The sequence below is a fragment of the Salmo trutta genome, chromosome 1, assembly GCF_901001165.1.
Source record: "Salmo trutta chromosome 1, fSalTru1.1, whole genome shotgun sequence".
In the NCBI taxonomy this organism is placed as follows: Eukaryota; Metazoa; Chordata; class Actinopteri; order Salmoniformes; family Salmonidae; genus Salmo; species Salmo trutta.
Genome location: NC_042957.1, coordinates 52,343,072 through 52,367,636, shown reverse-complemented (window position 1 = coordinate 52,367,636; position 24,565 = coordinate 52,343,072). Strand labels below are relative to the sequence as shown.

General features: G+C 48.8%; 3 protein-coding genes across 3 annotated transcripts in view; 1 reads left to right on the top strand and 2 right to left on the bottom strand.

The window, feature by feature from the left end:
* Nucleotides 1-1,832: 1,832 nt before the first annotated feature.
* Nucleotides 1,833-10,775, top strand: LOC115199435 (retinol dehydrogenase 8-like). The gene is made up of 4 exons (XM_029761894.1): nucleotides 1,833-1,859; nucleotides 8,508-8,687; nucleotides 8,805-8,898; nucleotides 10,714-10,775. Exons 1-4 carry the CDS (start codon nucleotides 1,844-1,846, stop codon nucleotides 10,751-10,753), a joined length of 330 nt encoding a protein of 109 aa, XP_029617754.1. The 5' UTR covers nucleotides 1,833-1,843; the 3' UTR covers nucleotides 10,754-10,775.
* Nucleotides 10,776-12,577: 1,802 nt separating this feature from the next.
* Nucleotides 12,578-14,112, bottom strand: LOC115199419 (microfibril-associated glycoprotein 4). The gene is made up of 5 exons (XM_029761893.1): nucleotides 13,978-14,112; nucleotides 13,691-13,894; nucleotides 13,399-13,495; nucleotides 13,087-13,254; nucleotides 12,578-12,944 (listed from the first exon to the last, which is right to left on the bottom strand). Exons 1-5 carry the CDS (start codon nucleotides 13,981-13,983, stop codon nucleotides 12,697-12,699), a joined length of 723 nt encoding a protein of 240 aa, XP_029617753.1. The 5' UTR covers nucleotides 13,984-14,112; the 3' UTR covers nucleotides 12,578-12,696.
* A 334-nt stretch (nucleotides 14,113-14,446) lies between these two features.
* LOC115199403 (neurogenic locus notch homolog protein 1-like) overlaps nucleotides 14,447-24,565 on the bottom strand; it is a 49,579-nt gene continuing 39,460 nt past the window's right edge. Inside the window, exons 18-27 of the mRNA XM_029761892.1 lie at nucleotides 22,110-22,367; nucleotides 21,913-22,025; nucleotides 21,144-21,679; nucleotides 20,566-21,041; nucleotides 20,192-20,417; nucleotides 19,836-20,095; nucleotides 19,303-19,607; nucleotides 18,957-19,104; nucleotides 18,729-18,826; nucleotides 14,447-18,589 (exon numbers count right to left, since the gene is read on the bottom strand). Coding sequence (XP_029617752.1) covers nucleotides 17,105-18,589; nucleotides 18,729-18,826; nucleotides 18,957-19,104; nucleotides 19,303-19,607; nucleotides 19,836-20,095; nucleotides 20,192-20,417; nucleotides 20,566-21,041; nucleotides 21,144-21,679; nucleotides 21,913-22,025; nucleotides 22,110-22,367 — 3,905 coding nt within the window. The 3' untranslated portion in view covers nucleotides 14,447-17,104. The remainder of the gene's footprint in view (nucleotides 18,590-18,728; nucleotides 18,827-18,956; nucleotides 19,105-19,302; nucleotides 19,608-19,835; nucleotides 20,096-20,191; nucleotides 20,418-20,565; nucleotides 21,042-21,143; nucleotides 21,680-21,912; nucleotides 22,026-22,109; nucleotides 22,368-24,565) is intronic.

Genomic DNA, 24,565 nt, shown 5'->3' with positions numbered 1-24,565 from the left:
AGCATCTCCACAAGGTCCTTTGCTGTTGTTCTGGGATTGATCTGCACTTTTGCACCAAAGTACGTTCATCTCTAAGAGACAGAACGCGTCTCCTTCCTGAGCGGTATGACGTGGTCCCATGGTGTTTATACTTGCGTACTATTGATTGTACAGATGAAGGTGGTACCTTCAGGCATTTGGAAATTGCTCCCAAGGATGAACCAGACTTGTGGAGGTCTACAATTTTTTTCTGAAGTCTTGGCTGATTTCTTTTGATTTTCCCATGATGTCAAGCAAAGAGGCACTAAGTTTGAAGGTAGGCCTTGAAATATATCCACAGGTACACCTCCAATTGACTCAAATGATGTCAATTAGTCTATCAGAAGCTTCTAAAGCCATGACATAATTTTTCTGGAATTTTCCAAGCTGTTTAAAGGCACAGTCAACTTAGTGTATGTAAACTTCTGACCCACTGGAATTGTGATACAGTGAATTATAAGTGAAATAATCTGTCTGTAAACAATTGTTGGAAAAATTACTTGTCTCATGCATAAAGTAGATGTCCTAACCAACTTCCAAAACTATAGTTTGTTTAAAAAAAATTGTGGAGTAGTCAAAAAACGAGTTTTAATGACTCCAACCAAAGTGTATGTAAACTTCCTACTTCAACTGTATTTCTATTCCTCCTACACATTCCAATTCCTGTATCTCCAATACTCTGTATGCCATCCCCTCTTTAACGAATGTAGCACAACCCCCACCCCACCCGTCCCCTCCACTCTGTCACATCTAAGCGAACTGAATCACGGAATCACCAGCCCCCTCTCCTAAACCAACGATTTAAAACCTAATGTAAATTGCCGACGAAGAACTACAACTCCCAGTAGAGCAGCCACAGTTTGCAAAATGACATGACCCAGTTAGGTCATCGGGCTAGCCGCTGCTCGGTCGTCGTTATGTGACTGTTCACTTTGCTTTAGTGTTGGTTAGAATAACCTACATGTTTAGACGTTGCTCTAAATTGGCAATCTTTACCTAGATATATCTGTATTAGATTACACATATACGTGGGATATATACCTGCACCGTCGCAACTGCGCGCTATTTCCCACACTACAGGTTAGTATACCGGTAGACTACAGCCATTTATAACGGCTGTAACTATAGCCTGCTGTAGCTGTATTAATTACGACATCAATCGCATAAGGGGCAGTATTGTCACTTTCGGATGAAATACATGCCCATATTAAACTGCCTCCTACTCAAACTCAGAAGCTAGGATATGCATATTATTAGTATATTTGGATAGAAAACACTCTGAAGTTTCTAAAACTGTTTGAATGATGTCTGTGAGTATAACAGAACTCATATGGCAGGCAAAAACCTGAGAAAAATCCTACCAGGAAGTGGAAATCTGATGCGTGGAATCTTTCCAAGTCATTGCCTATCAAACACACAGTGACTCAGGATTCATTTTGCACTTCCTAAGGCTTCCACTAGATGTCAACAGTCTTTAGAAAGTTGTTTGAGGCTTCTATGATGAACAGAGAGCGAACAAGAAGGTGGGGAAGTTGGTGACTCAGGGAATGACATCAGTTCATTGGCGTGCATTCACGTGAGAGGTAGCTGTGTTCCAAAACGTTTTTCAAGACAATGGAATCGTCCAGTTGGAATATTATTGAAGTTCTAAGTGATAAAGTCCCTAAAGATTGATGCTATACAACGTTTGACATGTTTGAACGAACGTAAATATAACTTTTCGTCGTGACATTTTCCGCCGCTTCCTATATTTGGAGTAGCTAACTGAGTTTATCGAACAAAACAACATTTATTGTGGACCTGGGATTCCTGGAAGTGCCTTCTGATGAAGATCATCAAAGGTAAGTGAATATTTCTAATGCTATGTATGATTTTAGATGACTCCAAAATGGCGGGTATCTGTATTGCCTAATGTATTTTTCTGAGCGCAGTACTCAGATTATTGCAAAGTGTGCTTTCCCCGTGAAGCTTTTTTGAAATCTTTCACAGCGTTTGCATAAAGGAGATGTTCATCTATAATTCTTTGAATGACAGTTTAATATTTTATCAACGTTTATGACGAGTATTTTTGTAAATTGTTGTGCTGATTCACCGGCAGTATTTGAGGGATAATATTTTCTGAATGTCACGCGCCAATGTTAAATGCTGTTTTTAGATATAAATATGAACTTTATCGAACAAAAAATGCATGTATTGTGTAACATGATGTCCTAGGAGTATCATCTGATGAAGATTGTCAAAGGTTAGTGCTTCATTTGGCTGTGTTGTGGGTATTTGTGATGCATCTAGTTGCTTGGAAAATGGCTGTGTGGTTATTTGTGTCTATGTACTCTCCTAACATAATCTAATGTTTTGCTTTCGATGTGAAGCCTTTTTGAAATCGGACAACGTGGTTCGATTCAGGAGAAGTGTATCTATAAAATGGTGTAAAATAGTCCTATGTTTGAGAAATTGAAATAATTAGATTTGTGGTTTTGAATTTGGCGCTCTGATTTTTCACTGGCTATTGTCAAACTCAATCCCGCTAACGGGATTGGTGTCGTGTTAACCGGCACATGGGGCACTTCAGATAGCAGCACCAAGCAACCTTTTTTTAGTCATTGTAAGCAACGCAGCTGGCAACTTCTTCAACTTTGTGTTGCAGCCTTTTAGGCTGACCAGAACTTGCATAACTTTCACTATTACATTATAATTAAGCAATAAGGCCAGAGGGGGTGTGGTATATGGCTGTTCTTATTTCTTGCGACGCAACGCGGAGTGCCTGGACACGTCCATTAGCAGTGATAAATTGGCAATATACCACAACCCCCGAGGTGCCTTATTGTTATTACAATCTGGTTACCAACATAATTAGAGAGGTAAAAACAAATGTTTTGTCATACCCATGGTATATGTCTTATATACCACGGCTGTCAGCCAATCAGCGTTCAGGGCTCGAACCACCCAGTTTATTATATGATGTAATGTTTCATCATGGGTAGCATGTGTGTATGCTATGTAGTTAAATATTTATATTAGAAATGTATTTAGATTTGTAAAGAGTTGCAGACCGTTGTCATTAAATAATTTGCATTTGTAAAGCCCAGCAAAAATACTTAAGTGATTGAAATTAATTTAGGGGCCTGAGGGGAGGCTTTGTTACTGAAATCCACACAGCCATCCATATAATGAACTTGACCCTTTAGAGTGAAATTAAGTAATCAGCAGGCTACTGACATTTGAATGAAGTGGGGCAAGCAGCGACCCCACAGACCGGTTGTACCAATCGGTAAGGCTGTACAGCATAGATGGGTTAGCTGACAACGTCACGAAAACGATGTGTGCGCTTCCATGTGGCGTGTTGTTGTGATTCTGGATGGCCAGATTGCTAGCAAAACTGACAAGAAACAGCCATGTGGGGAATCGGAAGTGGCTCTTTTCATCTTGTTCTTTATACCATCTCTTGTTTTGAGGTGTTTTGATTGATTTCATGTCAATGCTAATAGGGCTAGCTAGCTAACCACCAACTGTAACGATGTATTTGAGAGACAACAACTGCAAATTGATTTATGTTTTCAACAAATATTGTAAACGAAATATAGTTTACATGTTGTCAACAAAAGCCAACCACGTCAGTTTTGCCCCATAGTTGCGCACGTTTCGGTTTTGTTGCTAAGTAGCCTGCATGCACATAACACACACACATGCACATAACACACAAACATTCATACTGACTCTACACGCACATAACACACACACATTCATACTGACTCTACACGCACATAACACACACACATTCATACTGACTCTACACGCACATAACACACACACATTCATACTGACTCTACACGCACATAACACACACACATTCATACTGACTCTACACGCACATAACACACACACATTCATACTGACTCTACACGCACATAACACACACACATTCATACTGACTCTACATGCACATAACACACACACATTCATACTGACTCTACACGCACACACACTCACATGCAATAATCATATACGCTGCTCCTACTCTGTTTATCAAATGTCCTGATACCTTACCTCTAGTCACCTTACCCCTATACATATCTAACCCTACCACTCTAATATCCCTGCACTTTGTAAATATGGTTTTGGCACTGAGCCAGGAACTGACCCTGTATACAGCTTACTGACCCAGGAACTGACCCTGTATACAGCCTACTGACCCTGGAACTGACCCTGTATACAGCTTACTGACCCAGGAACTGACCCTGTATACAGCCTACTGACCCTGGAACTGACCCTGTATACAGCTTACTGACCCAGGAACTGACCCTGTATACAGCCTACTGACCCTGTCTATAGCCTACTGACCCTGGAACTGACCCTGTATACAGCCTACTGACCCTGGAACTGACCATGTATACAGCCTACTGACCCTGGAACTGACCCTGTATACAGCTTACTGACCCAGGAACTGACCCTGTATACAGCCTACTGACCCTGGAACTGACCCTGTATACAGCCTACTGACCCTGGAACTGACCCTGTATACAGCCTACTGACCCTGGAACTGACCCTGTATACAGCCTACTGACCCTGGAACTGACCATGTATACAGCCTACTGACCCTGGAACTGACCCTGTATACAGCTTACTGACCCAGGAACTGACCCTGTATACAGCCTACTGACCCTGGAACTGACCATGTATACAGCCTACTGACCCTGGAACTGACCCTGTATACAGCCTACTGACCCTGGAACTGACCCTGTATACAGCCTACTGACCCTGGAACTGACCCTGTATACAGCCTACTGACCCTGGAACTGACCCTGTATACAGCCTACTGACCCTGGAACTGACCCTGTATACAGCCTACTGACCCTGGAATTTACCCTGTATACAGCCTACTGACCCTGGAACTGACCCTGTATACAGCCTACTGACCCTGGAACTGACCCTGTATACAGCCTACTGACCCTGGAACTGACCCTGTATACAGCTTACTGACCCTGGAACTGACCCTGTATACAGCCTACTGACCCTGGAACTGACCCTGTATACAGTCTACTGAACCTGGAACTGACCCTGTATACAGCCTACTGACCCTGGAACTGACCCTGTATACAGCCTACTGACCCTGGAACTGACCCTGTATACAGCCTACAGACCCTGGAACTGACCCTGTATACAGCCTACTGACCCTGGAACTGACCCTGTATACAGCCTACTGACCCTGGAACTGACCCTGCATATAGCCTACTGACCCTGGAACTGACCCTGTATACAGCCTACTGACCCTGGAACTGACCCTGTATACAGCCTACTGACCCTGGAACTGACCCTGTATACAGCCTACTGACCCTGGAACTGACCCTGTATACAGCCTACTGACCCTGGAACTGACCCTGTATACAGCCTACTGACCCTGGAACTGACCCTGTATACAGCCTACTGACCCTGGAACTGACCCTGTATGCAGCCTACTGACCCTGGAACTGACCCTGTATACAGCCTACTGACCCTGGAACTGACCCTGTATACAGCCTACTGACCCTGGAACTGACCCTGCATATAGCCTACTGACCCTGGAACTGACCCTGTATACAGCCTACTGACCCTGGAACTGACCCTGTATACAGCCTACTGACCCTGGAACTGACCCTGTATACAGCTTACTGACCCTGGAACTGACCCTGTATACAGCCTACTGACCCTGGAACTGACCCTGTATATAGCCTACTGACCCTGGAACTGACCCTGTATACAGCCTACTGACCCTGGAACTGACCCTGTATACAGCCTACTGACCCTGGAACTGACCCTGTATACAGCCTACTGACCCTGGAACTGACCCTGTATACAGCCTACTGACCCTGGAACTGACCCTGTATACAGCCTACTGACCCTGGAACTGACCCTGTATACAGCTTACTGACCCTGGAACTGACCCTGTATACAGCCTACTGACCCTGGAACTGACCCTGTATACAGCCTACTGACCCTGGAACTGACCCTGTATACAGCCTACTGACCCTGGAACTGACCCTGTATACAGCCTACTGACCCTGGAACTGACCCTGTATAAAGCCTACTGACCCTGGAACTGACCCTGTATACAGCCTACTGACCCTGTACTAGCCTACTGACCCTGGAACTGACCCTGTCTATAGCCTACTGACCCTGGAACTGACCCTGTATACAGCCTACTGACCCTGGAACTGACCCTGTATACAGCCTACTGACCCTGGAACTGACCCTGTATACAGCCTACTGACCCTGTCTACAGCCTACTGACCCTGGAACTGACCCTGTATACAGCCTACTGACCCTGGAACTGACCCTGTATACAGCCTACTGACCCTGGAACTGACCCTGTATACAGCCTACTGACCCTGGAACTGACCCTGTATACAGCCTACTGACCCTGGAACTGACCCTGTATACAGCCTACTGACCCTGGAACTGACCATGTATACAGCCTACTGACCCTGGAACTGACCCTGTATACAGCCTACTGACCCTGGAACTGACCCTGTATACAGCCTACTGACCCTGGAACTGACCCTGTATACAGCCTACTGACCCTGGAACTGACCCTGTATACAGCCTACTGACCCTGGAACTGACCCTGTATACAGCCTACTGACCCTGGAACTGACCCTGTATACAGCCTACTGACCCTGGAACTGACCCTGTATACAGCCTACTGACCCTGGAACTGACCCTGTATACAGCCTACTGACCCTGGAACTGACCCTGTATACAGCCTACTGACCCTGGAACTGACCCTGTATACAGCCTACTGACCCTGGAACTGACCCTGTATACAGCCTACTGACCCTGGAACTGACCCTGTATACAGCCTACTGACCCTGGAACTGACCCTGTATACAGCCTGCTGACCCTGGAACTGACCCTGTATACAGCCTACTGACCCTGGAACTGACCCTGTATACAGCCTACTGACCCTGGAACTGACCCTGTATACAGCCTACTGACCCTGGAACTGACCCTGTATACAGCCTACTGACCCTGGAACTGACCCTGTATACAGCCTACTGACCCTGGAACTGACCCTGTATACAGCCTACTGACCCTGGAACTGACCCTGTATACAGCCTACTGACCCTGGAACTGACCCTGTATACAGCCTACTGACCCTGGAACTGACCCTGTATACAGCCTACTGACCCTGGAACTGACCCTGTATACAGCCTACTGACCCTGGAACTGACCCTGTATACAGTCTACTGACCCTGGAACTGACCATGTATACAGCCTACTGACCCTGGAACTTACCCTGTATACAGCCTGCTGACCCTGGAACTGACCCTGTATACAGCCTACTGACCCTGGAACTGACCCTGTATACAGTCTACTGACCCTGGAACTGACCCTGTATACAGCCTACTGACCCTGGAACTTACCCTGTATACAGCCTACTGACCCTGGAACTGACCCTGTATACAGCCTACTGACCCTGGAACTGACCCTGTATACAGCCTACTGACCCTGGAACTGACCCTGTATACAGCCTACTGACCCTGGAACTGACCCTGTATACAGCCTACTGACCCTGGAACTGACCCTGTATACAGCTTACTGACCCAGGAACTGACCCTGTATACAGCCTACTGACCCTGGAACTGACCCTGTATACAGCCTACTGACCCTGGAACTGACCCTGTATACAGCCTACTGACCCTGGAACTGACCCTGTATACAGCCTACTGACCCAGGAACTGACCCTGTATACAGCCTACTGACCCTGGAACTGACCCTGTATACAGCCTACTGACCCTGGAACTGACCCTGTATACAGCCTACTGACCCAGGAACTGACCCTGTATACAGCCTACTGACCCTGGAACTGACCCTGTATACAGCCTACTGACCCTGGAACTGACCCTGTATACAGCCTACTGACCCTGGAACTGACCCTGTATACAGCCTACTGACCCTGGAACTGACCCTGTATACAGCCTACTGACCCTGGAACTGACCCTGTATACAGCCTGCTGACCCTGGAACTGACCCTGTATACAGCCTACTGACCCTGGAACTGACCCTGTATACAGCCTACTGACCCTGGAACTGACCCTGTATACAGCCTACTGACCCTGGAACTGACCCTGTATACAGCCTACTGACCCTGGAACTGACCCTGTATACAGCCTACTGACCCTGGAACTGACCCTGTATACAGCCTACTGACCCTGGAACTGACCCTGTATACAGCTTACTTACTTTCTTGTGTTCTTCTTATTTCTATTTTTTGAGCATTTTTGTTCTACTTGACTTTTTCTTTTACTGTTATAGTACTTCTGATATTGATTACCGCATTGTTGGCATTTACTGCATTTTTGGCATTTCACTGTACTAGTTCACGCGGCACGATAACTTGAACCACACTCCAATATAAACTGACTTGTACTGTACACAGTACACCATGATTGATAACATGTTGTCATCCATAATGAGGGAACAGGGTGTGACATGGTGTTATCTGTCACCCTCAGTGAGTAACGCAGGTGTAGGCATGATTGGGCCGTTGGAGTGCCATAGTGTGTCTGACGGGCAGGGGCTCTTCGACACCAACTTCTTTGGCTTGGTGCTGCTGGTGAAGGAGGTCCTGCCTGATATGAAGCGACGTCGAAGCGGACATATTGTGGTGATGAGCAGCATCATGGGCATTCAGGGTGAGTAGTCACTACATAAATGCAGCTTCAGAAATAAATAAGATGTTTACTTCCTAAACTTATCCCTATATAAATCGTACATTAAAACGAATGAATGGATTGTATTTGTATTGATAAGGCTACTCTTCAATGATGTCTACTCTGCTTCAAAGTTTGCTGTGGAGGGGTTCTGTGAGAGTCTAGCAGTACAAGCCATGAAGTTCAGTGTGAAGTGAGTCTACATTAAAGGAGATCCATCCACATCCCTTCACATGAGTCATGCAGCAGTAGCTAAACCAACACTCGGCAGTAATAAGACTTTGCCCTAATGCCACGACAGTGAACCCGCAGGTAATGTTTTCATGTAGATGATTAGCCTGAGATAGGGAATAGCTGATTGCACATGCATGTGCAAACAGGAGGATTCCCTCAGTTAAACAGTGGTCCTTTATCTCTCCCTGCTTTGTCCATCTGTCCCTCTCCCTGCTCTGTCCTTCTCCCTGCTCTGTCCATCTGTCCTTCTCCCTGCTCTGTCCATCTGTCCCTCTCCCTGCTCTGTCCTTTTCCCTGCTCTGTCATCTGTCCCTCTCCCTGCTCTGTGCTTCTCCCTGCTCTGTCCATCTGTCCTTCTCCCTGCTCTGTCCTTCTCCCTGCTCTGTCCATCTGTCCTTCTCCCTGCTCTGTCCTTCTCCCTGCTCTGTCCTTCTCCCTGCTCTGTCCATCTGTCCTTCTCCCTGCTGTCCTTCTCCCTGCTCTGTCCATCTGTCCTTCTCCCTGCTGTCCTTCTCCCTGCTCTGTCCTTCTCCCTGCTCTGTCCATCTGTCCTTCTCCCTGCTGTCCTTCTCCCTGCTCTGTCCATCTGTCCTTCTCCCTGCTGTCCTTCTCCCTGCTCTGTCCTTCTCCCTGCTCTGTCCATCTGTCCTTCTCCCTGCTCTGTCCTTCTCCCTGCTCTGTCCATCTGTCCTTCTCCCTGCTGTCCTTCTCCCTGCTCTGTCCTTCTCCCTGCTCTGTCCATCTGTCCTTCTCCCTGCTCTGTCCATCTGTCCCTCTCCCTGCTCTGTCCTTTTCCCTGCTCTGTCATCTGTCCCTCTCCCTGCTCTGTGCTTCTCCCTGCTCTGTCCATCTGTTCTTCTCCCTGCTCTGTCCTTCTCCCTGCTCTGTCCATCTGTCCTTCTCCCTGCTCTGTCCTTCTCCCTGCTCTGTCCTTCTCCCTGCTCTGTCCATCTGTCCTTCTCCCTGCTGTCCTTCTCCCTGCTCTGTCCATCTGTCCTTCTCCCTGCTGTCCTTCTCCCTGCTCTGTCCTTCTCCCTGCTCTGTCCATCTGTCCTTCTCCCTGCTGTCCTTCTCCCTGCTCTGTCCTTCTCCCTGCTCTGTCCATCTGTCCTTCTCCCTGCTCTGTCCTTCTCCCTGCTCTGTCCATCTGTCCTTCTCCCTGCTGTCCTTCTCCCTGCTCTGTCCTTCTCCCTGCTCTGTCCATCTGTCCTTCTCCCTGCTCTGTCCATCTGTCCCTCTCCCTGCTCTGTCCTTTTCCCTGCTCTGTCATCTGTCCCTCTCCCTGCTCTGTGCTTCTCCCTGCTCTGTCCATCTGTCCTTCTCCCTGCTCTGTCCTTCTCCCTGCTCTGTCCATCTGTCCTTCTCCCTGCTCTGTCCTTCTCCCTGCTCTGTCCTTCTCCCTGCTCTGTCCATCTGTCCTTCTCCCTGCTGTTCTTCTCCCTGCTCTGTCCATCTGTCCTTCTCCCTGCTGTCCTTCTCCCTGCTCTGTCCTTCTCCCTGCTCTGTCCATCTGTCCTTCTCCCTGCTGTCCTTCTCCCTGCTCTGTCCATCTGTCCTTCTCCCTGCTGTCCTTCTCCCTGCTCTGTCCTTCTCCCTGCTCTGTCCATCTGTCCTTCTCCCTGCTCTGTCCTTCTCCCTGCTCTGTCCATCTGTCCTTCTCCCTGCTGTCCTTCTCCCTGCTCTGTCCATCTGTCCCTCTCCCTGCTCTGTGTTTCTCCCTGCTCTGTCCATCTGTCCCTCTCCCTGCTCTGTCCATCTGTCCTTCCACTCTGAGGATGACTAGTGGAGCCTGGTCCGGTGGGGACAGAGTTTGAGAGGAAGGTGTACGACGACGCTGAGAAGATGGACCTCGCGGGGGCAGACGAGGAGACGGCTAGGATCTTCCGTGAGATCTACCTGCCCTACTCTAGGAAGGTGTTCAACTCTCTCGCACAGACACCCGAGGAAATAGCAGAGGTAACACTCTGTTATGTCACTATCTTATATTTTGTGACTACTATCCTAGTATTATTTGGTATGCAGTCTCAACATGTCATCCTTTGGTGGCTAAATGGGAAACAGAATATACTAATCGCTCACCTCTACTCTCTTGCAGCAAACACTTCAACTGATCACAGCGAAGGAGCCTCCCTTTCGCCACCAAACCAACCGGGTGTACATGCCCATGACTGCCCTGAAGCACGCAGACCCTACCGGTCGTCTACCCCTGGACACCTTTTATAAGCTGCTATTCAAGCATGACAGTCTATTCACTGCCAGGCTGGGGCTGCTGCGCATGTTGCAAAAGAGGATGGGGAAGAGCTCCAATTGAGCAGAAGGTTGGAGAGACAGAGTGAATAACCTGGTGAGGAGAGATAGGAGGATAGAGAGAGCAGAAGGTTGGAGAGACAGAGTGAATAACCTGGTGAGGAGAGATAGGAGGATAGAGAGAGCAGAAGGTTGGAGAGACAGAGTGAATAACCTGGTGAGGAGAGATAGGAGGATAGAGAGAGCAGAAGGTTGGAGAGACAGAGTGAATAACCTGGTGAGGAGAGATAGGAGGATAGAGAGAGCAGAAGGTTGGAGAGACAGAGTTAATATCCTAGTGAGGAGAGATAGGAGGATAGAGAGAGCAGAAGGTTGAAGAGACAGAGTTAATATCCTAGTGAGGAGAGATAGGAGGATAGAGAGAGCAGAAGGTTGGAGAGACAGAGTTAATATCCTAGTGAGGAGAGATAGCAGGATAGAGAGAGCAGAAGGTTGAAGAGACAGAGTTAATATCCTAGTGAGGAGAGATAGGAAGATAGAGAGAGCAGAAGGTTGGAGAGACAGAGTGAATAACCTGGTGAGGAGAGATAGCAGGATAGAGAGAGCAGAAGGTTGGAGAGACAGAGTGAATAACCTGGTGAGGAGAGATAGGAGGATAGAGAGAGCAGAAGGTTGGAGAGACAGAGTGAATAACCTGGTGAGGAGAGATAGGAGGATAGAGAGAGCAGAAGGTTGGAGAGACAGAGTGAATAACCTGGTGAGGAGAGATAGCAGGATAGAGAGAGCAGAAGGTTGGAGAGACAGAGTGAATAACCTGGTGAGGAGAGATAGGAGGATAGAGAGAGCAGAAGGTTGGAGAGACAGAGTGAATAACCTGGTGAGGAGAGATAGGAGGATAGAGAGAGCAGAAGGTTGGAGAGACAGAGTGAATAACCTGGTGAGGAGAGATAGGAGGATAGAGAGAGCAGAAGGCGTGAGCCATTGAGTGACTCTCCACTCTGCAGTGCACAAGCCTCCTCCTCTTCTTTGCTAGTCATGTTTGTGTATAGACACAACAAAAGAGTACTGTTGAGACCTTCCTGATAGATCCTTAGTAAAAGACCCACGCCTCAGACCAGAACCCTTCCTTATGAACATTCATAACCACTCCTTAAACTATCAATGACTGTGCTCAACAAAGATGAGACTTTAACAAGGACTGATGTTTGTGGGCCTCTAATCAAACCCAGTAACCTAGCCATACGGACTAAGGGCTCAGTGTGTCTCAGACCAATCTGGACTCCTTCTGTTCCTTCAGCTTTTAGAGGATATTAGTGTGTTACTACTGTATTTTAACAGTGTAATGAAGTTTTATGGTAAGACTGGCAACACTTCAATAAAACGAGGCAAAACCTTTTTTCCCTTCAATTTATTAGCTTTAAAATGTTTAAACTTCAGTGGCTTTCCAAATATTTTCATAATTTGGAAGGTAATATTTGAGTGCAAAGTGTGAGTATGCTTGGTTCTGAACTTATTCCACAGGCCTTATCTTCATTTCAATGGCTTTTAAAGAGTATTTATAACCTTTCCAAGACACCCAGTTGATACCAATACCATAGATTGAGTCGCCCCACAGATATACCCCGTTGGGATTGACACTGTGGCATTCTCCATACCACCATCCTCCTAGATAGGATTTAGCACAGTTTGTAACGTGAGTGCCCTGGTCTTTGTCGAAGGTGGAGAACTTCTGCCCATTGTGTTCATCCATAGATTTTCCTGAAATGCAGAAGGGATTGTTCCACATGTCCATTTACAATATAACTTTCTTCATACTGTATCGACCAAGTAGTCCTTTCAGATTTGTAATACTGTTATTTCACGGGAAAGGAGGAGAAATTGAAGTGTTCTTTAGACTCACCGGCACCTCCATCTTTGAAGCCACTTAAATGCAGCTTGTATCCTTCATGCTCAGAGTCGACAGAGAACGAGGAGTACTGGACGTGGACTTTAGCCCCTTCGAAGTCTTCCAGGTCCACTCTCAACTCATACTTCTTCCTCTGAGTGAGGAGATGGATGTTTTCTAGACCTGAGGGAGAGCACAAGGTGTTGGTGGAGAACATAACAAGAGGTGAGTACTAAAGATAGTAATAATACACATTAACAGACATTTAATATATTTTTGTATCTCAGCATAGACATTTCAAATGTGTCCAGTGCATCGTGCTCTTACCTAACCAGTACTCTCCAGATGCCTGCCCAAATCCACTCCTGTATTGGTCCCATCCACGGTAAAAGTTCACTGTCCCATCCTTTCTCTTCTGGATCACCTGGAATAGAGGGGCATTTTAAGATGTTCCACACAAGGGGAATTTTTATCCATCTCTCCGGGTCGATAACATTCTCTACTTCAAATGTTAATTGCGCAAACAACAACATGGATTGAGCCCTGAGGTAGTGGTTGTGAAACAAACTTTGATGAAGCTCAAAAGACTATAAACAAAAGGTCTAGTCACTGTACACACTGTCCATTTCCCCCCCCCAGGTTGGTCCTCACAGCCCATGTCACAGTAGACCTGGATGGGGGAGGTTGTTCCTGCAGGGTAGATGGTGAACACTCCACTGTGTCCAAAGCCCCTTCTATACACATCAGCACAATCCACTGGCGTGATATTGTATGGTAGAGTATTGACTGCCACTGGGAGTAGTAGAATGAGCACATCCAAAGCCTGCAATAAATGTCAACTTTAACTTAAAGACATTATTATAGAATAGTAATCCCCCACCCCCTATTCAAGGTAACCAATCTCACCTTCATTATGATCCTTCCTCGCTCTGAGAGTAACGTTGAACTGGAGGAAACTGATGAATAGCATGAATAGCGAGGTCTTTGGAAGTTCAGTTTTATACCATTTAAAGAACATGCCTGTCCCTCCTTGTAGGCTTGTTTACTTTTGTGCAATTGTGACAGAGTGGAAATTCCACTGCAATTACGACAGAGTGGAAATTCCACCCGACATGGGCACGAACTCACAACTCTCAGCTCCGTAACAACATACTCAAGAAGTACTGTCAATACCACTGACCCAGAAATGCTAAGGCTTTTCTAAATCCAGGGAAACTCAGGAAGGCCATAGCGATGCCTTTAACCATCCACTAAAACGGCAATCAACATCATATTCTACATTTGAAACGATTTGCTCTTATTCACATGCAATACTTAATAAGTAGTACATTATTATAAGTCAAATATAAATGTGTGAAAATAAGATACACAGAAATGTAGTTCCCTACAGTTTTTATTAGAAGTGACTTACTTTACAACTTTTGTCTGTAGAAAGAAACATTGTGGAACGGTTTTTTATGTACAATGATTTTTAAACTACTTTTAAACAAGTATAGGAATTAATAATAATGATAGAAAATATCTATGACTTCTAATAATACAAGACCAATAAAATATCAGTCACATCCTCAATTTTCACAATAATCCTAAAAGGAAGTACATTTTATTTTTGTCCTTTTTAGTACATAATCATTTTTAGAAACATACGATGCATCTTAAACAAGTAAATCTACCCAGGACAAACATTATTTACAGACAGAAGTTGGGATATCTGAAATGTACAGACAGAGCATAGTAATGTCGCCAGGAAAGAAAATCAAAGGACAACAAATAAACACTTCACTAAATGAACCCTGAAGTGGAATCTGAACCTAGTATCAGTCCAACCCAGAAACCTCCCAGGTCTGACTGTACTGTAGTAGCTGGTTATAGTGAACAGGCTTGGACCAGTAATGAAATCGAACAGGGGAGGATCTGATTGGCTCTCCCAGTAGTAAGTATCCTGTCCAGGGAGCAGCAGTGGTCTGGTTGTGAGGGCTAGTTGGATCTCTGGGGAGTGACCTCCATAGTAAAGGGCTACAGTAGGGGGGTGCAGCACTACATAGTAGTGTTCTCTCCTTCCACGTCTTCTAACAAGTCCTATGTAAATGTCCTCTCTGTGGCTAGTGGGGTGCGAGCTGCTAACGACGCAGGGGAACGCTCCTCTTCATGCTGTAGAACAGCACCTCCCTGAGGAGAGACAGAGCACTAACAGTCCCAACTCACCAGCCACGCCCTCACACTGGCCGACTGACTGACGACTGACTGACTGACCACGACTGGAGCGCACCAGAGTTGGAATCAGTCCACAGACTTATCCGTAACTGAACCGCAGGAGAACATACCAACACCTCAATTACCAATGGAACCGCAAGAGAATGTGCTTCTATTGGCCAACGCGACAGCTAGCCTGAGTCCCAGATCTAGGTGTGCGTTCTTGCACGCATAACAATGGCAGCAATGGAGTCAGCAAGAGAGCACAAGCAGATGTGGGACTCAGGCTACACAAAAACAGGACCAGGGGTCAAAGAATAGAATAGAAGCAGTCAAAAACATGCTATCACACTGCCAGGCAACATGCAGGAATGTTTGCAGGTTAGTGGTAAAAGAATAGCAGCTGATAAACATAGCTTAGTACACCGAGGAGATGTTCCAAAAGGTAACCATGGTGTCAACACATATACAGTATATAAAAAAACACACAGAACTGAGTTAAAACCAAAACTAAAGGGCAGTGAAAGGCTGATTTAGAATTGGCATAATAATGCCTTCATCTGAATGAATGTTCAGAATGAGTGAAAACAAGCTGCATGACTGAAGTAGTGATGGCAGACTGGGGGGGCAAACCCTTTATACCAGGACCAATGAGACTAATGACTAGGATGACTCGAGCCGTGCCTGGGGCTGACACGCAGACGGCCTGGGGGAGAACGTGGCTTAAGTCAATGGGAAGTTGAAACTTTAACACATCAATGTTTTTGTTGAGTTGACTGTCTGACTGAACACTGGCCAACGAACGTACTGTAATGAATGTTTAGAGCCTTCCTGGCTCTGTGTGTGGATAAGCAGAGTGCCTCGTTGCAGTGTCAGAACGCCACCTCACGATCACCCTCCCTCCCTCCCAACGCTCGGTCCCGTCAAGTGCTTCAGAGACGCCCATCATTCTACATCCTTAAACATAATACTTCTACGGAATGTAATCAGTTCCTTTTTTTCCTAGTTCATCAAATCAGAACATAATATCACTAATGACAGCCAACTTAAAAGAGTACATATTTGTTCCCAAGCCAATCTGATCGTTTTACCTGTTGGCCTAAATAAATAACATCAGTCAAGAGAGGCGAGACCTCTTCCTCTTCCTGTCTGAAGCCCACGTCGATCTGCCTACAGAGTGTTAGACACTGGTGGTGGTGGTGGTGGGTGGAGAGTGACTGAATCCCTAGTCATCTTCCTTGTAACACCACTGGCCTCAGGTGAGCCCAAGACATGTGTTCCATGTAACAGGTGAGTGTGAAACACTGTGTGAGAGGACAGGACAGAAAGGGGCTGAGAAAACACCTGAAAAGGCAGTTCTGAGAAACACAAAAAAACAATAAATAAAAATAAAGGAATTCCCTTCAACATTGTTGCTTTTTTCTTTCTTTTATCTACTTTTTTAAAAGTTTGTTAGTTTTTCAGGAGAGCATCCCTAAGTCTTTGAAATGAAAGACTTTGTTTTCTTCATATACTTTTTATAATAATAAAAAAACAAGTCCATCTGTGACAGAATAAGTCTTACTTCATTAAATTGTCTGTTCTTTTATATCCAGACAACACACATTTCCCTTTACTCTTTCTCTGCAAACAACACTAGCAGACGGTCCTCGTGATAAAACACAGTCAATCCAAATCCAATGGAAAACCTGGATCCAGGCTGACGCATAAACTCCAGACACACAGGCCTTTACAGCCAGTCGTCTCCTCTCTCCTCTCCCCCAGGCTGGTCTCTGTTAACCCGGGGTTAACCAGGTGTTAACCAGGTGTTAACCAGGTGTTAACCAGGTGCCTTGGGGGTTCATGCAAACACCTGCATCTTGCCGTTGGACTCCTGGACATGGGGGATCTGGGTTTGGGCAGGACCGGCCACCGCCGGGCTGGGGGTGGAGTCTGACCAATCAGACACACAGTGGGGGGAGGGGCTGGACCAGGGCTCGGGCGACTCTGGGGAGGGGGTCAGGTAGGGATGCTCGCTGGACAGGCGGAGGTAATGCTTGGGGGTGGCATCCAGGGCGGAGTAGCTGTGCTGGGAGGGCGGGGTGGGGTAGTCCTCCAAGCCTGCAGTGCTGCCACTGGCCTGGGGAGGAGGGGCCTGGGAGGCCTGTGGAGAGGTGGGCTGAGGAGCTGGCTGGGGCTGAGGAGGCTGCTGCTGAAAGAAGGCTGGAGGGGGCTGTGTCGTCTGGGGGGTGGGTGGGGAGGAGGTGCCCATGCGGAGGCTCTGCTGGCTGGCCATGGAGTGGTTGTGAAGCTGCTGCTGCTGCTCTGCGATGGAGGGCAGCTTGACGGGGCTGTGGGAGATGGGCGTGCTGGCGATGACAGGCGTGGGCTGCAGCATGGCCTGCTGGGCGCTGCGGTACAGGTTCTGCTGGTGCTGCTGGTGCTGCTGCATCATGAGGCTGTTCTGCTGCTGCTGCATGGGGCTCTGAGGGTGCATGCCCGCCTGGCTGCTGTGGACCAGGTTCACCACCTGTCCCCCGCACTGGGAGGAGGAGGGCATGCGGCTGTGCCAGTCGAAGGGCACGCTGACAGGGCTCACCAGGCCCATGTTGAGCCCCAGCTGGCCGGCGTTGAGCACGTAGCCGTGGGGGCCCTGGTTGACCTGGCTGGCCATGGACACGCGGCCCTGCATGGACATGCCTCCATCTCCCAGGTCGTTGAGCTGGGCCAGAGACACAGTGAAGGGGCCAGAGCCGTCCATCATGCTGCTGTGCACCATGGGAGTGCTGGGCACCGACATGGAGGAGTGGAAGAGCCCCGAGGAGGGCATGGCGACCGGGGAGCAGGGGTTGGTGATGTAGCCGGCGTTGTTGGCCCCTCCGCGGGGGGAGTCCAGGGAGTCGACGGGGGACAGGGTGACAGAGCTCTCCAGCAGGGCGCTCTGCATGTCCAGGGTCAGCTTCTTGTTGCGGGCCTTAGCTGAATCCTTGAGGTTCTGGGCATGCTGCCCTCCCAGACCTGAACCCTTGGCCCCGGGGCGGCGACTCTTCTTCCCCTGGGGGGTGTTCTTCAGGCCGGGCATGAAGGCGCTGGGGGGGCACATGAGGGGGGACAGGGTGTGTCCCCCGGCCAGGTGGTGTGGGGCCCCTCCGTGGACCTGGGGGCTCCTCACTGTGTTGTACTCATCCAGCAGCTGAACGATGTCATGGTGCATTCTCTCCTGGGCGATGTCCCTTGGCAGACGATCCATATGGTCGGTTATCTCCCTGTTGGCGAAATGGGCCAGGAGGACCTTGACCGCCTCACAACTACCCTCACGCGCCGCCAGGAATAGAGGCGTCTCCTCCTAATATACAGAGAGAGAAGAGAGAGAGAGAAAGAGAGAGAGAATTAGACATGTTGGCTCCTCAATATCTCTATATATTCAAGGCTGTATGACTGTGGGTGGCTGACAGTTGTAGATATAGGTGGAGAGCTGTGTGTACCTTGAGGTCCTGCATGTCTTTGTTGGCTCCGTTCTTCAGCAGGGCCATGGTGGCCTCCACGTTGTTGACAGCAGCTGCCCAGTGCAGAGCAGATTTACCTGGGATGGGAGGAACACACCCTGTTCTTACTCATCCTGCCTCTTACCACGAAACACAGCATCACCATTCAACTGCATCAACTCTCTCTTCAACACACACACTCACACACTAGTTTAGCCAATCACGTACCCAGTTCGTCGACAGCGTTGATGTCTGCGTGGCAGGTGATGAGTTCCTCCACCATGCCCTCTACGGCCAGGCGGGCAGCCAGGATCAGGGCGGTGGAGCCATCGTACATACGAGAGTCCAGGTCTGTAGCCCGGGTTCGGATCAGAATCTAACCAGGTCAGACAGGGAGAAATAACATGTCAGTCTGGAAGATGACACAGCAGTCTACTCAGCAAGTGGGCAACCGTAAGAAGTAGCAAAGTCAAGTCTTACATGTGTAATACTGTGTATAGAAAGACAGAGGAATACATTGAGTAAATATGAAGATATAACTTAAACATTAAGCATCTGAAAAGTGTGTGTTTACCTGGAAGACCCCCTGGGCGTCGGCGGCCACGGCGGCGTGTAGCGGCGTGCGCCCTGTGTTGTCCTGCGCGTTGGCGTCGGCCCCGGCGTCCAACAGCCGCTTGGCGGCGTCTGCGCGGGCGTAGCGGGCAGCCAGGTGAAGGGCGGTCTCTCCGGTGCGGTCCGTCTGGGCGACCAATGTGGCGCCCTGGTAGATGAGGTCAGAGATGATGTTGGCGGAACACTCCTCTGACTCCTCCTCCTCGGGGAGCTCGGGCTCCAGACCGCCTCCGCAGAACGACGCCAGCATCAGAGGGGTGAAACCGTCTGGAGGGGAGAAGGACGCGAGAGGCGAAGGGTCAGTCAATGTGTCAATCAAAACACAACGGACGGGAACAGGTCAAAGAGATCAAACGTAGCAACTAACCATAAACAATACGAATCAGGAGGAGCGGTTTTAAAGGATATACTACAGCCTTAAGGATTCCAGTCCAGACACATACAACACCGCGCACGACACAACAATGCTCCCATGTGATTCATTTCAATACTGACCAGGTCCTCGGACGTTGACGTCCATGCAGTCCTGGTCGAACTCTCCCTGGGGCGGGGTGAGGGCCATGGAGGGGGGCATGCGGATGTCTGCAGCCGCTAGGTGGTGCTGGGTCCACTGTCTACAGTCTACAGTGTCTTCACTGTCTGACAGGAGGCTGGGCTCCTCCACCTTCAGTCTCTTGGCCTCGGGGCAGTCTGTGTCGATCCACGAGTCACTGTGGTCGCCAAGCAGAGACTCCTCCACCGTCTTGGGCATGTATCTGCAGAGAGACAGGTAACACACAGTCACAATACCATAGTGGAGCAGATACATTGATCTGGAAGTGTACTGAGGAGACAACAGAGTGACTACTCACTTCATGCCCAGTGCGTCCTGGCCTAAGGGTTCCCTGCGGTTCTTGTTGCTGCTGGGTTCCTTCTTGGGGAAGAAGCCCTCGGGGAACCACAGGGTGCTGTGTTCTCTCTTCCTGCGGCCGATCAGCACGCCCACCACCAGGATGACCAATAGGAACAGGGCTGCCACGCCCGCCAGCATCAGCTTGGCCCACTCTGGCATGTCCTCAGGGTCTTGGATCTTCTCACCTACATGATATAACAAGGATTTTAGTATACAAGCTGTGGTTACAGTATTTGATGGAGAAATGACATATATATATAAATGTTTGTAACGTTATCTCCTGTTATGTTTAGATGCTGTATCCTGGTATAGTGTCAGAGGGTTTCTGCTCACCGCGGACTTCCTTGATGGGGTAGGGGAAGCGGAGCATCTCCACGGCTGACAGGGCTCCCAGGTAGTCTGCTGCGCTGTCTGCCGACGGGAAACAGTCGTCAGACCGCTGGGAACACAGACGGTTGTCTATCTCCAGGTACACTATGGACCCAATGACCTCCTGGTGGGGCTGCAGCTCTCGTTTGAGGCGCGCCTCTCGGCGGGTGTAGGGTCGGATCATGGGCTCTCCGTTGTGGTCCAGGCGGAAGCGCAGGGTGGTTCTCAGGATGGCGCTGAGCTTCTGCAGGAAGGCAGGGGCCGTATTCACGAGTTCGTCCGGGGGTAGCAGGACCACCAGGACCAGCACTCCGTCAGCCAGGTTCTCTGGAACCTTCCCTGCACAGTCCAGACCGTCCCAGCCACACTCCTCTGAGTTACAGCCCTGGTCACAGCGGCCGTCAGCGTAGTGGTCGATGCAGTACGCCTCGTAGATGGGACTGGTGGAGACCGAGAGAGTTACAGAGATCAGCTTAGAGGGTTTCATATAGAGGGTAAGGTGAAAGAATGAGAGAACAGAATGCTGGCGGTGGAGTACTTACTTGCAGATTTTCTCCTTGCTCTTGCAGTCAAAGTTGTCGTAGAGGCAGTCGGCGTTCTTGCACGACTCGTCACACTGGCTGTTGTTGAAGACACGCCAGCAGCGCGGGTCGGTGCAGCGCGCCCATGGGTTCACCGCCAGCGAGCAGTCGCCCCCGTCCCAGCGGCAGGGGAATGTGTTGCACTCCTTGTCGCAGACACCGTCGTTAGCCTTGCCGTGGCAGTCGGCCAGGGGGCAGGAGGGCGGCAGAGGGACCTCTATCAGCCTGGTGCTGCCCTGCTCGCAGCGCTTGCCCGTCCAGCCTTGGGCACACTGGCAGAGGAAGAAGGGGAAGCTGGTCTCCTCGGTGCAGAGGCCTCCGTTGCGGCACGGCTGCGAGGAGCAGCCCTCGTTACTACGGTGCTGGCACTGGGGCCCGGCGTAGCCTGTCAGGCAGGTGCAGCGGGCGCCCCGCGTGGTCAGAGCACAACTACCTCCATTATAGCAAGATAACTCCCGACATGACATGCTCCTCTCACAGTTGTTCCCAGCATAGCCCTGAGGAGGGAGAACAATCACATACAACGTCAGTGTGGGTAACAAACAGATGTGGTCAACTACAGGACGTTAGCGTTGTAATAAATCCAGGGCTCTTTGACATATGGTTCTAGGTTATGCTATGTGAGCAGGGAAGTTCAGGGAGATAGAGATGGTTGTAGTAATACCAGCTGTTTCCACAGGAGGACTAGACACTGGGTAAAGGTGTACGACAGTGACATGTTGATACTTACCAGCTGACAGGTACAGGCGTATCCAAGGGCTGAGCTGCTGGAGACAGAACAGGCCCCTCCGTTCTGACAGGGCTGAGACTCACACACACTGAACCTGCTCTGGCACCGCCGACCTGCACACGATAACACAAACGCGTTAGAGTGGCGCCAACAGATACAAACACACATTTACATGCACACACGCGCACCCTCCTTACCTGTGAAGCCGGGCTTGCAGACACACTGGTAGTCGTTGGGGAGCTGGATGCAGTCCAGACTGTTGGCGGGGCTGCAGGGGTTGGAGTGACACTCGTTGATGTCCCCCTCACACCTCTCTCCAGTGAAGCCGGGGGGACAGTTGCAGCGGTAGCCCCCCACCCTGTCCACACAGGTACCATTGTTCAGACACTTAGGAGGAGTCCCGCGCAGCCTCAGAGGAAGAGCACAGTCATCCTCATTGATCTCACACAGAACACCTGTAGGAGAGATGGACAGCTATCAATATTGAGTATGTTTACATGCACACTAGTCATGAAATATCAAACTGAGTATGGCATTAGTCATGTAAACACCTTACTCTGCTTATCTTAATCAGCGTAAGGTTATAATGGTAGTAAGCATACGGCGATTAAAACACCTGGTTTTCTGAGCAATCTTTTCTAATTATTAGGACATGTTAACGGCTTAATCTGACTTCCAGCGGTGTATTTGATCTGTACATGTACCAGGCAGCACCAGCGGTGTATTTGATCTGTACATGTACCAGGCAGCACCAGCGGTGTATTTGATCTGAACATGTACCAGGCAGCACCAGCGGTGTATTTGATCTGTACATGTACCAGGCAGCACCAGCGGTGTATTTGATCTGTACATGTACCAGGCAGCACCAGCGGTGTATTTGATCTGTACATGTACCAGGCAGCACCAGCGGTGTATTTGATCTGAACATGTATCAGGCAGCACCAGCGGTGTATTTGATCTGAACATGTATCAGGCAGCACCAGTGGTGTATTTGATCTGTACATGTACCAGGCAGCACCAGCGGTGTATTTGATCTGTACATGTACCAGGCAGCACCAGCGGTGTATTTGATCGGTACATGTACCAGGCAGCCCCAGCAGTGTATTTGATCTGTACATGTACCAGGCAGCACCAGCGGTGTATTTGATCTGTACATGTACCAGGCAGCACCAGCGGTGTATTTGATCGGTACATGTACCAGGCAGCCCCAGCGGTGTATTTGATCTGTACATGTACCAGGCAGCACCAGCGGTGTATTTGATCTGTACATGTACCAGGCAGCACCAGCGGTGTATTTGATCTGTACATGTACCAGGCAGCACCAGCAGCCCAGCCTCCATAACGCGCGAGTGAAGGGAGTTGGGAAAAACTGAAAGTATGCATCTCAGAAGTAGCTTTCACATACAAACTTTACATGTCCAAACTCAGATAGGCTTCCCAAAAATAACATGGCCGCTGTGGTAGACAGCTTATTTTGATTGGCAATTTTCTGCATTCATCATGTTGTGAGTATAAAAGAGGACATGTTGTGAGTATGGAAGAGGACATGTTGTGAGTATGGAAGAGGACATGTTGTGAGTATGGAAGAGGACATGTTGTGAGTATGGAAGAGGACATGTTGTGAGTATGGAAGAGGACACTTTGTGAGTATGGAAGAGGACACGTTGTGAGTATGGAAGAGGACATGTTGTGAGTATGGAAGAGGACATGTTGTGAGTATGGAAGAGGACACGTTGTGAGTATGGAAGAGGACACGTTGTGAGTATGGAAGAGGACACGTTGTGAGTATGGAAGAGGACACGTTGTGAGTATGGAAGAGGACACGTTGTGAGTATGGAAGAGGACACGGTGTGAGTATGGAAGAGGACATGTTGTGAGTATTGAAGTGGACATGTTGTGAGTATGGAAGAGGACACGTTGTGAGTATGGAAGAGGACACGTTGTGAGTATGGAAGAGGACACGTTGTGAGTATGGAAGAGGACACGTTGTGAGTATGGAAGAGGACATGTTGTGAGTATGGAAGAGGACACGTTGTGAGTATGGAAGAGGACACGTTGTGAGTATGGAAGAGGACACGTTGTGAGTATAGAAGAGGACACGTTGTGAGTATGGAAGAGGACACGTTGTGAGTATGGAAGAGGACACGTTGTGAGTATGGAAGAGAACACATTGTGAGTATGGAAGAGGACACGTTGTGAGTATGGAAGAGGACATGTTGTGAGTATGGAAGAGGACACGTTGTGAGTATGGAAGAGGACACGTTGTGAGTATGGAAGAGGACACGTTGTGAGTATGGAAGAGGACATGTTGTGAGTATGGAAGAGGACACGTTGTGAGTATGGAAGAGGACATGTTGTGAGTATGGAAGAGGACATGTTGTGAGTATGGAAGAGGACATGTTGTGAGTATGGAAGAGGACATGTTGTGAGTATGGAAGAGGACATGTTGTGAGTATGGAAGAGAACACATTGTGAGTATGGAAGAGGACACGTTGTGAGTATGGAAGAGGACACGTTGTGAGTATGGAAGAGGACACGTTGTGAGTATGGAAGAGGACACGTTGTGAGTATGGAAGAGGACACGTTGTGAGTATGGAAGAGGACACGTTGTGAGTACAGAAGAGGACATGTTGTGAGTATGGAAGAGGACATG

Bases quoted from the DNA above. Each gene is read 5' to 3' on its own strand.
- LOC115199435 (XM_029761894.1), top strand. The intron at 8,688-8,804 runs GTGAGTAGTCAC...TTGTATTGATAA, and splicing joins CAGCATCATGGGCATTCAGG to GGCTACTCTTCAATGATGTC. The intron at 8,899-10,713 runs GTGAGTCTACAT...TTCCACTCTGAG, and splicing joins GCCATGAAGTTCAGTGTGAA to GATGACTAGTGGAGCCTGGT.
- LOC115199419 (XM_029761893.1), bottom strand. The intron at 13,496-13,690 runs GTGTGTACAGTG...CCTCTATTCCAG, and splicing joins CTGGGGGGGGGAAATGGACA to GTGATCCAGAAGAGAAAGGA. The intron at 12,945-13,086 runs GTGAGTCTAAAG...TCTGCATTTCAG, and splicing joins CTTCAAAGATGGAGGTGCCG to GAAAATCTATGGATGAACAC.